Source organism: Gymnoscopelus braueri (genome assembly GCF_963280865.1).
Source record: "Gymnoscopelus braueri genome assembly, chromosome: 20".
In the NCBI taxonomy this organism is placed as follows: domain Eukaryota; kingdom Metazoa; phylum Chordata; class Actinopteri; order Myctophiformes; family Myctophidae; genus Gymnoscopelus; species Gymnoscopelus braueri.
This window is the reverse complement of record NC_137622.1, coordinates 3,376,327-3,388,681: the sequence shown is the minus strand read 5'-3', so window position 1 is coordinate 3,388,681 and position 12,355 is coordinate 3,376,327. Positions and strand designations below refer to the sequence as shown.

The 12,355-nt window shown below is 43.3% G+C and overlaps 1 protein-coding gene across 1 annotated transcript in view; it reads left to right on the top strand.

The window, feature by feature from the left end:
- frmpd3 (FERM and PDZ domain containing 3) overlaps positions 1 to 6,229 on the top strand; it is a gene marked incomplete at its 3' end in the record, with an annotated part of 54,949 nt that extends 48,720 nt beyond the window's left edge. The window contains exons 13-15 of the mRNA XM_080416277.1: positions 183 to 318; positions 2,056 to 2,931; positions 3,414 to 6,229. Coding sequence (XP_080272403.1) covers positions 183 to 318; positions 2,056 to 2,931; positions 3,414 to 6,229 — 3,828 coding nt within the window. The remainder of the gene's footprint in view (positions 1 to 182; positions 319 to 2,055; positions 2,932 to 3,413) is intronic.
- Positions 6,230 to 12,355: the final 6,126 nt, after the last annotated feature.

Here is a 12,355-nt window from a genome sequence, read left to right as displayed (position 1 = left end):
GTAATACACATTTTAGTTTTACCCAAAACCTGTACATTATGATTGCACGATTCGAATTGCACGACACAATCATCCAACAAAAGGCTACGTTTCGTTCCGATGTCTTTACAATGAGTGCAGGCAATGCTTATTGCCTGTCCCCTAAATAGTCTCCTAATCCCCCTCCCTGCCCGCCCCCACAGCCCCTGGTCCTGCTCATGGAGTGGCCTGACGCCAGCAACTTTGCCTGTCTCATCTCCGGATACTACAAGCTGTTTGTGGACCCCAAGCGCACCATCTACTTCCGGACCCCTGGTCAGTCTCAGATGACCAAGGCAGGTGTGTATGTTGACACTCACACACATCAAGTAGTGATTGTATAAGCAGACGGAGAAGAGAGAGAAAAACGTCGGCACTCTCATTAAGTAGTCCAAAAAAATACAAATGCGGAAGCCAAAATGAATACAAGAAAGGCAAAAGGAGATTTTTCAGACTGAGAAAATCGTGAATTTAATGATCCATATCCATAGAATGAAAAAAGGGGGGGGGGAAAAGAAAACTGCTACCAAAAAAGCATGTCGTGGAGACAGAATCGTCTCAGTTGAAACTTCGCAGACTGAGGATGTTTTTTTAACTGAAATGTTTCTGTGCCCACTGCACTTTTTCCCCCTTTTTTTTACATGTATTTATTTGTTTGTTTATTTGTTTATTTGTTTTATTTGTTTTATTTGTTTGTTTATTTGTTTGCTTTTTGGACACACTTTGTATATGGATCATTAAAGACCTTTATTGATACCATTGGTGTGCTAGCGTTCCTTTTTGCCTTTCCTGATTACAGTATATAATACGACACACAAGAGCCCTCACCACATTGTCCATGATTATAAAAAAAATATGTTGTATTCCCCTTGGACGAACATGTGACACAGCGCTTATTCCGCTTAAACAGAAAACTGTGATTACAGAGAACCATAAAAGATATTTCCCTTGAATTTAAAGACGAAAGGTTGATAATGAATGCCTTCAACATCCTTCATATCGATTATGTCATCTTCGACACTGCATGTTTTCAGTGCTTGGCGAACTTCTCTATCTGTGACCGATCTACTGGACTGTGGCCTGTTTCCCATCTGTGTCGCCAATGAAACCATTACAAGCCTGTAACCATGGAAACATCCCATAATGACACTCATCTCCATGCTGACTCATGCGAAAGGGCGCTGCTCTTCCCGTTTTCCACGTTATAGGACTTGGAAATGGAAATGTACCACGCTGTTCTGTCTTTGGCTTTAACCACAACCAGTAGCGCGTTCAAGCATCTCTCATCTACTCTCTGCTTGTAGTTGTGACCCACCTCAGTGCTGTAAAGTAACTAAGTACATTCACTCAAGTGTTGTACTCAAGTGTGTCAATTATTCAATGCTTTATTACTTCTACTCGATTACATCACAGAGGCAAATGTACTTTTGACTCCAATACAATTATTTGAAGTTTAGTAACAAGTTACTTTCTAGATTTAGATTATCATTATAAGCATACATACATTAACTAATTAATCCCTATTTTATACTTTCTGTTTTACTGTCTATTCTAATACAAGCTCACAATGTGTCACGTTGAGATGCATTGTGAGCTTGTAGATCTACTATTTTCGCACATTCTGCATACTGAGTACTTAACTTAAGGCTGGTACTTAGTCTATTTTGATGTCAATACTTTTGCACTTAAATTATTATTTTGAATACAGGACTTTTACTTGTAACAAGATAGTTCTACATTGTGGTATTGCTACTTTTACTTAAGTAAAAAGAAATAATCGGAGTACTTCTTCCATGCACCACTGGTCCAGCCATGTAAAAGAAGAGTTTGCATCATTCCGTCTCATCACATTCCACCGGAGTCTAACCCTCCAAAACCCAAACAAACCTTCAACCTCCAGCATCCATCTCTGAAATAACAAACGATGCTCCATGAGGCCACCAGCTGTCACCTCTGCATCCCATCTGGAGCAGCTTCCATTCCCAGTACATCTTAACTACTCAAACTCTCCACTGCTCTGACCGTTCTGTTCCTCAGATTACAGAGCTTCCCACCACACCCATCCACGTTCGGGGGCCACAGGTGGTGGGCGTCGAGGAGACGAGAGGGACTCGCACCGGGACCCGGTGTCCTCCAGAGCCCTGGTTCCGGCGGAGCCTCAGCACCTGGGCCTGTGCCACGTCCACCTGCGAGAACAGCAGCAGCTCCTGGAGCTCCAGACGCAGGCTGAAGCGGAGCTCGACATCAACGAGAACTTCATTTCCCAGGAGAACACGGGGCGGCCACGCACCAAGTCTGACCCCACTGTGCAGAGTACGGAAGAAATCTCTGGGCTTCCGGAGAAACCCGCAGTGGAAAGCGCAGCTTTTAGAAGCCGGGCCCAAACGCTGGGTCAGTCCCAGAAAGCCCTGCGGTACTTCTGTGACTCTTGCAAGGCCAGGTTCAGGGCGGAGGGCATATCGGTGGCGGCAAACAGCAGCGGTAGTTCGGGGAAGTACTGCTCCAACGCCTGCGCCTCCCGCGACATGGCGGCTGTGGACCTCATGGCCCTACCTCCTCCGGGCAACGAGGAGGAGGAGGAGGAGGCAAACAACAGCGGAGTGAGGCTACAGCCGCCCCAGCCTGCTATCGCCGCCCCTCCGCCTGGCTTCAGGGACAACAGCTCAGACGAGGATGACCCTAAGAGAGGGAGAAAGGCTCGGAGTGGTGCGAGTCCGGCGGCAGCCTCCGGGCAGGTGGCCAAGGCTAAGGAAGACGTCCCTGTGACTTTAATCGATAACGTGGCCACCAGAACAGTGCGCGATCACGCCCAAGAGCTTGATGATGCTCTAGTGTCCACATTGCAAGCGCTGGAAGCCTTGGCAGCTTCTGAAGATTTCCCTCATCACCCGACGCAGCCGGCACAGACTGCAGGTCAACAGTCTGAGTCAAGCCATGGTCCTCACGTCACTCACAGACTTAACAGTAGTACTAATCCAATAACATGTTATTTAAATGTCTTTACGTTGAACATAATACATGAAGTTTCTTTGAATAATGTGCAACAGATTTTGATAAATGAAAGTGTACTTGCAAGTAAAGATTTTCTTTCATAGAAAGTAAATGTCTGGTTTGAGAACTCTTGTGTTCTAGGGGAGAGCTTGATTGTTGATCAATAGCATAGCAAACAAATACTCCCTCTCTTCAACCTTTTAATGTTATATAGAAATAGCACTATAGCTTTGGCACGGCAATTACTTTTGCTGCAGGAGAACAGGGAAGTAACTGACATTACTTGATTTATTTTCAACAGTGTTACAACCTAATTAAAAAGAGAACCAAATTACTGCTTTGTCATTAATATTTATTGCTTCTTGATAACCCTAATAGTGAGTTGTGTTTCCTTTCATCCTCAGGGCTGATCGTGCTTGCTGCCATTACACCTGAGTCATCACTGGACTCGGGCCACGAGACAAACTCCTCGGAGTTGACGGATGTTTCTGAAATGGTGTCAGCCATGAAGCAGCACCAGAACCAGGCCTACCTGCTGGCCCACCACATCAACAAGGACCGCATCCTCTGCCGCCGTGACTTCCCCCTGGCTATACCTGGCTGCACTGCCCAGACCATAGGGACCGGGGCCTTCTCCGTGGGTCAGATCCGTGCCGGCTGTCCCCCCAAGCAAGTAATTCTCAGCAAGACGGTTCCACTGAAAGTCAGCCCCAATCAAGGGACCGCAACTGTCGCTGTGGTAGGGGAGCAAGGAAAACCTCGAAGCCCTGCTCAGAATGAACAGAAGACAAATTTGAAAGCCGATCAAACCGACAAAACCACCAAAGCAAACACACCTGAATCCTCTGCTAAGTCACCTGGTAAACTGAAAGTGACTGATCCATCACCAACAGCCCAAGTCAACAACGATCAGAAGTTTTCAAGTTCCTCTGGGGACAAACTGAGTCCAAACCTTTCTGATGGCATAAAAGGGAAACAAACTGCACCTCCTAATGATGATCCAACCAATAAAGCCTTACAGATCCTCTTGCCTGTGGAAAGAACTGCCTCTGCCAAGATTTGCCCCTCTAACATGTGCCAAGATGCCGAGACTGCCTCTAGTGAGACCATGAAGCCTTCAAGCTCTAAAGAAATTCTGCCAATTGATGACCTGTTCTGCACATGCCCGGTACGGGTGGATCCTGTGCCTCAGCTGAGACTGAAGGACCCACAAGTTCAGAAGGTAGTGGTGTTTCATTCCTCTTCGCCCACAGACGACGAGCGCCTCAGAGCCAAAAGCCTCCAACTGGCTAGCAGCAAAGATACTGCAGTGAGAGGGGGAGGAGCTGACCCCGCTATGGCTAAACCCAGTCCTCAAATCCAAACCAAGTACTCACCTCACATGCCTGTGAAATCGGAGAGAAGAGAAGGCACAGATGGTAAGACCGAGGGTCTGCAGGCAACAGTACACCCTGAGCCACAGAAAGCCCCCCCAAAATCATTACCTATTTTGGAAGACCCCACACACCCCAGCACCACCATCGATAAAGTTTCCACTCTCCCCGCCGGTGACTCAAAGAAGCACGGCAGTGGCAAGGCGAAGTCTCAGCGCAGCGTGCCGTTTCTGAGCTTCAGAAACCTCCTCTCCGCCACGTTCCCAGCCAGGATGCGAAGAGAGACGGACGAGCGACGGGCTCAGTTGCAGAAGGTCCGTCAGTATGAGCTGGAGTTCTTGGAGGAGCTACTGAAGCCCAAGTCGTCCCAGGGAGAGTATGTGCCTCAGGGATCCTCGCCGGTCCCTTCAGGTACCCCCTGTTCCTGCCAGTTACGCACCAGCCCCGTCCTGAAGGCCCCGGGTCTCTCTAGGGAGCAGCGACGGAGCTGTGACTGTAAGAGGATGTGCAGAGGCATGCGTCTACCCGACACACCGGTCGGCTCAACCACAGAAACACAGCACAGAGGCAGAGAGAGAAATATCTCCAAGACCCCTCCTGCAATCTCCAAAGTTCCCCACACCCCGGGTGGGACAAGGAGACCCCAGACCTTAGAGATCAAGACAACCCGAATCCGCTCTACGAGCCTCGAGTCCAGAGAGCCGAGGGGAGAGCACGGCTCCTGCCTTCCCACATGCGCCTCCCAGACAGACTGCGTGGGAGCGCCGGAGTACAAGAAGCTCCAGAGACGATACAGCATTGGAGAGGTGGACAACAGCGCCAGCACGCCTGTATACGCCGAGGTGAAACCCAAAGCCAAGAGTCTAGAAAAGGAGATGGAGCGAGTGAGGGCCACAGGTCTTAGGCTTCCAACTCCTGTGGAGCCTGTTCACACTCAGTCTCACCAGGCAGAGGGGAAGGGGAGGAAGGGAGTGTTCTTTATTCAGGGAGAGGAGCTGCTGCGTGACAGCAGAGAGGGAACCGGGGAAGTGATCCTGACGCTGCCCAGCGAGGACAGCGACGAACAGGAGAAATGCTGCTCCTTCTGCTTCTGCTACAGGAAGTGTGAATCGGCGGATGAAAGCAGCGAGAAGGACGAGCTCTCCTACTCCATTCCCCTGCAGGTCCTCCCGGGCATGCAGCTGGACTCCCGTACGCTGCCGGTCGTCAGCAAAACCCTGCAGGTTCTCAACGCGGAGGGCTGCAGCGGGGAGGAAGAGGAGGAGGAGGAGGAGGAGGAGGAGGAGCTTCAAATGCAGGAGATTGACCTCCGGGCCTGCGGCACGCTAGAGGGGAGCCTGGCACGAGTTCAGGCTCTGCAGGGGAAGGCGTTCAGTCTGCCCGATGGCTTCCTAAACGCCCAGCTGGACGCTAACGAGTTGCTAGCGATCCTGCGCCAGTGCGCCAACAGCCCCCAAACCGACTGTGAAGCTCGGCGAATCGCAGAGTATAAGCAGGAGCTGGCGGTACGCTTCAAAGAGTTCCGGGCGGCCTGCCGCAGAGTGGCGAGCGTCGAGAAGAGCCCCACTCGTATGCTGGCGGTGGTCTCAGCCAGCTTCCAGGTGTTGTGTGAACTTACTCAGACCTTCATCAAACTGGTCAGAGGCGTCCGATCCGAGGCGCAAAGGCTTCAGCTGTTGAGGAAGGTTGAAGAGGTGGCGATCAACTACACACTGCTTCTACGCGCCGCCGAGGAGTCGATGGGACACTCCAGCAGCCTGCCCACCAAGACAGTGAGCCCTCAAATCTCCACCACCCATAACATGAGCTCTCTCACCCGACCCATCAAGACTCTACCTGCCCAGTAAAGATAAAACTACCAACTGACACACTTATCAATGATAGAACTTAAGGCAGTTGAACGAGTGGGCAGGCACTCTCCCTCCAAACCCATCACTTATTTATTGTTTACATTTTTTACAGGATGTACAAACATTCATCCCCAAGACGTCTATAAAACTTGCAATGCAGCTGTTCCATTTCACGTTTACAGGCACTGTGGTAGGCTAGTGCGTCTTTTGTTTTGATAAAGAGAACATACATGGAACTAATGCACAAAAGATTAAGGACCCCCACAACAGACTGGGTGATAGAGGGCTAACCACCTCAACATTCACACTTCAAGAATCATTATGGTATATGGATTTATATGTAATGTACAGTATATTTGGGTTGTCTCTTCTTAGCAAATAATATAATTTTGTTTTTGTGGAGAACACAGATGAGAGTAATATTTGAAATATATTGATTACAAAGAAATATAAAGATTATAACAAATCGTCAGACATAAATATGTGCTCCGGGCAAAAATACTGCAGATAGTACTCGTCAAGTACCGACTTCTGTGAATTAGCTCGTCCAAAGCGTTCATTGGTTAGATGGTGGCGTGTTTGTTTGTTTGGTTTTTTCTAACTGTTGTGACACGAGATGCAGATGTCTGTTGGATGTATTTACAGTATCTGACAAATGGAGCAAAATTTTAAATATCGTTCACAGTGTCAGACTATATACTGGCCCATTCACTCACTTGTAGACGAACGTGGGCAGGCAATGTAGCAGAATCACATGCCACACACTGTAGAGGGTGAATGATTCACCTTACTTCAGCTGTCAACATATAAAACCAAGAATATCAACACTTGTATTTCACACACGCACATGAGTGACACAACTGGTCAACGAGCTACACTCTACTTGCATCTCACACTTTGTGAATTATTACACCTTTAAATACCGATTCACTTTGCAAGTGCTTAGCTCTAGGATTTTGCACAACCTCCAAGATTTGCGCCTACATTGAAATGTATCTTTTAATTACATGTTTTTTATTCACTCTGCTGCTGAAATATTCACTTCAGTCCACATTGCTAGTTTTACGTATACGTCTTCATATCAAGGCTGAAACTTAGCGTTTCATATAGGATCCTATGTTATCATTCAGGTTTTCAGATATATATACGGTTTTGCTTTCTATGTGCTGTTATACATTGTGCCAATTAAGCAAATATTTAAGGAACACACAAAGTAGTTTTCTATGTATTTTAATAAAACTAACACCTCTGTTTCCCGTCTGAAATCTTTGTGTCTCATTCTGTTGTCATACTTGGAGCCCAATCACAGATGCTTTACACAACTACTTAAACCCCATATGGATGAGTGGAGTCCCTCATGGCTCTATGCTAGTGTCTTTTGTTTTCTGTTATTGTGGGGAAAGCTTTTGCTGAAAAGTTTCTGCGAAAGCCCTCCCCACAATAAGGATGCTGGGGTTTAAGTGGTGAAGCCTCAATTATACTTTGTTGTACACATGCGTCATGTTTTTCTAGGTTGGAAATCTGTTATTTTTGATGAACAACGCGGTCTTACGACAAAGTATTCATTTAATTTTAAGCAATCGTATGAGGAATACACTGTTAAAAGAAGCTGTTCTGGGACGCTCGGTGGTGCAGGGGTAAAACAAACAACTTGAGGGGAATTGGCATAACAACTAGATTGGGGAGAAAATTTATAAAGATCATAAAAAAGTACATGAAAAAAGGTGTTCCTTAATCCAAGTAGCCGTGACAACAGTGCTGTTTCCAAATTGGGAGCATACCCTGAAAGGCTAATTTGTGAAGATGTTTGGGCATTAATGTTCATTGAGATTTTTTACGTATAAAATGTTTCAAAGCATGCACGCGTAGCCTCTAAACCATCAAACTGGGTACTTTGAAACTTGAAATCTCATTATAATTTAGTATTGTATTATCAATATAATTAAAATTTACAAGAGACATTAAAGGTATCATGACATTCATGTTTACACCACATTCAGAGTCTTTGTCCTGGTCCTTCAAACGTGTACAAAAAGTTTTAACTGAAAATTCCACTCCAGTGATTCACTGTAGGTGTTTTTGTCTCACATTTCTAAAGCCTTTTCAACTGCAATGAAAAAAGAAATCTTTGCCTGCGGGTGTCGCTGGTGAGGGATTTTGCCTGTCAATCATCGCCTCTGCTCCGCCCCCCCCAAAGGAAAGGATAGGGAAGGGGAGGGGCGAGGAGGAGAGTGGGCTGGATTAATCGACTGTGACCTCACTGTCGAAGGGCCAAGCTCAGATTACTTTTCAGCCTAATTATTCAGAAAACCCCAGACCACAGAAAATCCACTGAATGTTCAAAGTTCCGATTTTTTGGGTGTAATTGAGGTCATAAAACCCCCAAAAAAACATAAAAAATAAAAAATGTGAAAATGAATGTCATCGAACCTTTAACATTTAGTATGGCTTCGAATAGAATATACAGTAATAGTGACGATATAAAGGGAGCAGAGAACAGAATTGTAACAGTAGAGATTCAAACCTGTGATCAGAGTTCCAGATGGACCAGCCATCAAAGAATTATAAACCAATTCAGCTCATTTTATTTAGGAATTAGACATTGAGTTTGGTGGAAGAATGCTAAACATGTATGTGTAGCAAAAAAGAAAGGAAAACAATATAACTGAATAGATTCTCCAAACTGTATTTTGCAGATTAAATGTAAGACTTTTGTTATTTGAGTGATTTTGATTGGTGCAATTAAAGTAATAGGTTTGCGTTCATCTGCTGTTTTGGGTTCTCTCTCTCTCTCTCTCACACACACACACACACACACACACACACACACACACACACACACACACACACACACACACACACACACACACACACACACACACACACACACACACACACACACACACACACACACACACACACACACACACACACACACACACACACACACACACACACAATATATATAAAAAGCTGTTTGTGGAACTCTCTTTTAACAGTGTTTTAACAGTGTTGTGTGTCTTTGCTGACAACTCTTTCTCTGTACTGCATGTCTTTGCCTACTTATGCCTAATTTGTGCTCCGTCGTACCACGAAGTATAAATCAGGCTTTACTTCTTCGTCAAGGAGAACAATCGTTTTCTAAGTACCATGGAGAGGTATAATGAATGATACTGTTTATAAAGATTATTTTCCAGTTCCAAAGTGGAAAGAACACACAAAAAAGTGGAAAATGGCGGAGATGCTATGATGATGTTTTGAAATGGTTATTATTGTACACAGAGATGTACTGTATTATTCTACACTGGAAATATAAATATTCTAGTACAAGACAGAAACACTTTTAAAAACATCCAACGATTGTGATGTGAAGATTTATCGCTTCACTTTTTTTGTACAAAAAAAGTTAAGACAAAACATCTCAGTAAGGTAATTATTTATAGTAGTAATGTAACATAGAGTCTAATAGCAGAACGTATATTTTAAAGAGTATAATATGATTATAAAAGCATGGGACCTGTTTATTTTTATAAGCAAAAGTTTCAGGCAACGTTCTCTCATATTTTATGACAAACATTTTGTTTTCTTCCGTGGTTGTCATTGTTCAGTTGTATGTCTGTGTCATTCACACGATGGGACATTGTCATGGCTTAATCCATTGTTTCTTCATGTGCCCTGATTCATGTCTGTCTTTATTTACTGTCAATAATCTTGTCTTCGCTGTGGTCTTCTGTCTGTGTATAAATAACTCATGTTTTAAGAGCAATAAAGTGTATTGGAGATTTAAAAGAAAGAACCTTTCAGAGAATGTGCCAATGACATTGCATGTGGTAGCCTAGAGATAAAGCAGGTGGTTTGTTCATAGAATAACTTCAACAATAGTATTATTTTGAAGGTGCTGTAGGCAGTGGTGGAAAAAGTACTCAAATGTTTTACTTAAGTAAAAGTATCAATACTGCAATGTAGAAGAAATGTAAAAAAAAAAAGTCTGGTGTTCAAAATTTACTTGAGTAAAAGTACAAAAGTATTGGTATCAAAATGTACTTAAAGTACCAAAAGTAGAAGTACTAAAATGTTTGAAAATAGCAGATCTACAGGCTCACAATGCGTCGCGATGCCAATGTGACGTGTTGTGAGCTTGTAGATCTGCTATTTTCAAATAGCCCAGGTATAGAATAGGACTAAAGTGGTTAATGTATGTTTCATAATGTAATAATTTATATATGCAAAGTAACTACTGATTAAAGTTTTCAAAAAAGTTGAAGTGGAGTAAAAGTACAATATTTGCTTCTGAGATGTAGTGGAGTAGAAGTAAAATACTCAAGTAAAGTACAAATACCTCAAAATTGTACTTAAGTACAGTACTTGAGTACATGTACTTAGTTACTTTCCACCACTGTAGGCCTATGTGATATTTGGGGGTTGAAACAAAAAGTGTTTTGTTAAAAGGTTAAAGCTCTATTCTGATAGTAATCATTGCTATAGAGAGACAGTTTGTCCAGTAACAGGGGACTCCTCGTCTCTCGCTCTCTCCAGCTCTTCAATACACAGAAAATAAATTTTCAGGTGGGTTGCCAATTTAATCCAATCAGGAGAGAGTAGGCCCCTACCCATTTATCAGCTTCAATGTTATAGTGTTTTCGTTCATTCTTTTTTTATCACTTCCAATTTCACGTTTATCTTCCTGTTGAGATCTCTCTCCTGATTGGATGAAATTGGTACCCCGACCTGAAAATGTATTTTCTGTTGCGAGCTTGTAGATCTGCTATTTTCACTACTTCTTAAACTTTTTTTTATTCATTTATGGAAATTGTTTGATTTTTATTCTATTCATGAAATACTTTGGAATTGTTTTTAATTGATGAGAAGTTGTGATTTTTTTTTGTTTAAACTTTTTAAAATCTTTACAAAAACTAAATACATTTAAATGGGGATATTTACTCGAGACCCATAAAAATTGGTCCGTGACCCAAACCTGGGTCCCGACCCGGTGTTTGGGAAACAGTGCTCTATACTATAGCATCAATGATTACTATGGGAATTTAGAGTTATTTAACAGTTATTTTAACAAAAAAATAAACATCACTTACACCCAATTTAATTGAACATCTGTGACTCAGAAAGTGGAGCAAAATATGCATTATTATTATTAGTAGTAGTAGTAGTAGTAGTAGTAGTAGTAGTAGTAGTAGTAGTAGTAGTAGTAGTAGTATTTAAATAAATGCTGTACATGTTTGTCAGAACATAGTTGACCTTTAACTGATAAAAACAAACAAAAATACATTTATTTACAGCAGTGATTCTCAAAGTGGGGTCCATGGGACCCTCAGGGACCCTTGAGGGGCTTCCAAATGGACCCTTTTACGGGTCTGTAACTTTGAGAGTTATGGGGGTCCTTGAAATTAAAACATTATTAAAAGGTTTGAGAACTACTGATTTACAGTAGCCTATGTAGTAGTCACACAAATACATCTTAATGATATCTGTATGTATATTACAATTACATCATGGAACGTGGTGGGTGGGGCTTCAGTAGCTATCGAACTGACGTCATTACAACGCAACGCAAGTAAGCGTGCAGTGTTGCCATGTCCGCTTATTATAAGCGACTTTGGGCTTGTTTTCTGTAAAGTCGCTTGTTGGGCTTGTTTCTAAAGTGTAGTTGCTTATTTGGGCTTGTTTCCTAATGTTTTTTTAATAAATGTTTTATTATAGTTGAAACCAGTGGTTCTCAAACATTTTCAAGTCAAGGACCCCAAATGTATTTGTCCGCAGACCCGCCACATCTGAAAATATTTTGTTCTAGGGACCCCCTTACACGATTTGTGTTGTTAAAAATTAAAAAATATTCTACATTTTCCACTTTTTTCCAAGATTTGTTTGAAAATAGCAGATCTACAAGCTCGCAACACATCGCTTTGTGATGTGTTCTGAGCTTGTAGATCGGCTATTTTCAAATAGCAATGTATAGGGTTAGAGTGCTCAGGTGGCGGCCATTTTGTGGTTCCACAAATCAAAAGCCCATTACTTTTTCCCACAGAGATTTCCAAAAAATATTTATATTAATTGTTTTAAGCCTGGAACCAAGCCATCCAGGCTCCTGGTGAATCATCATTTAATTCT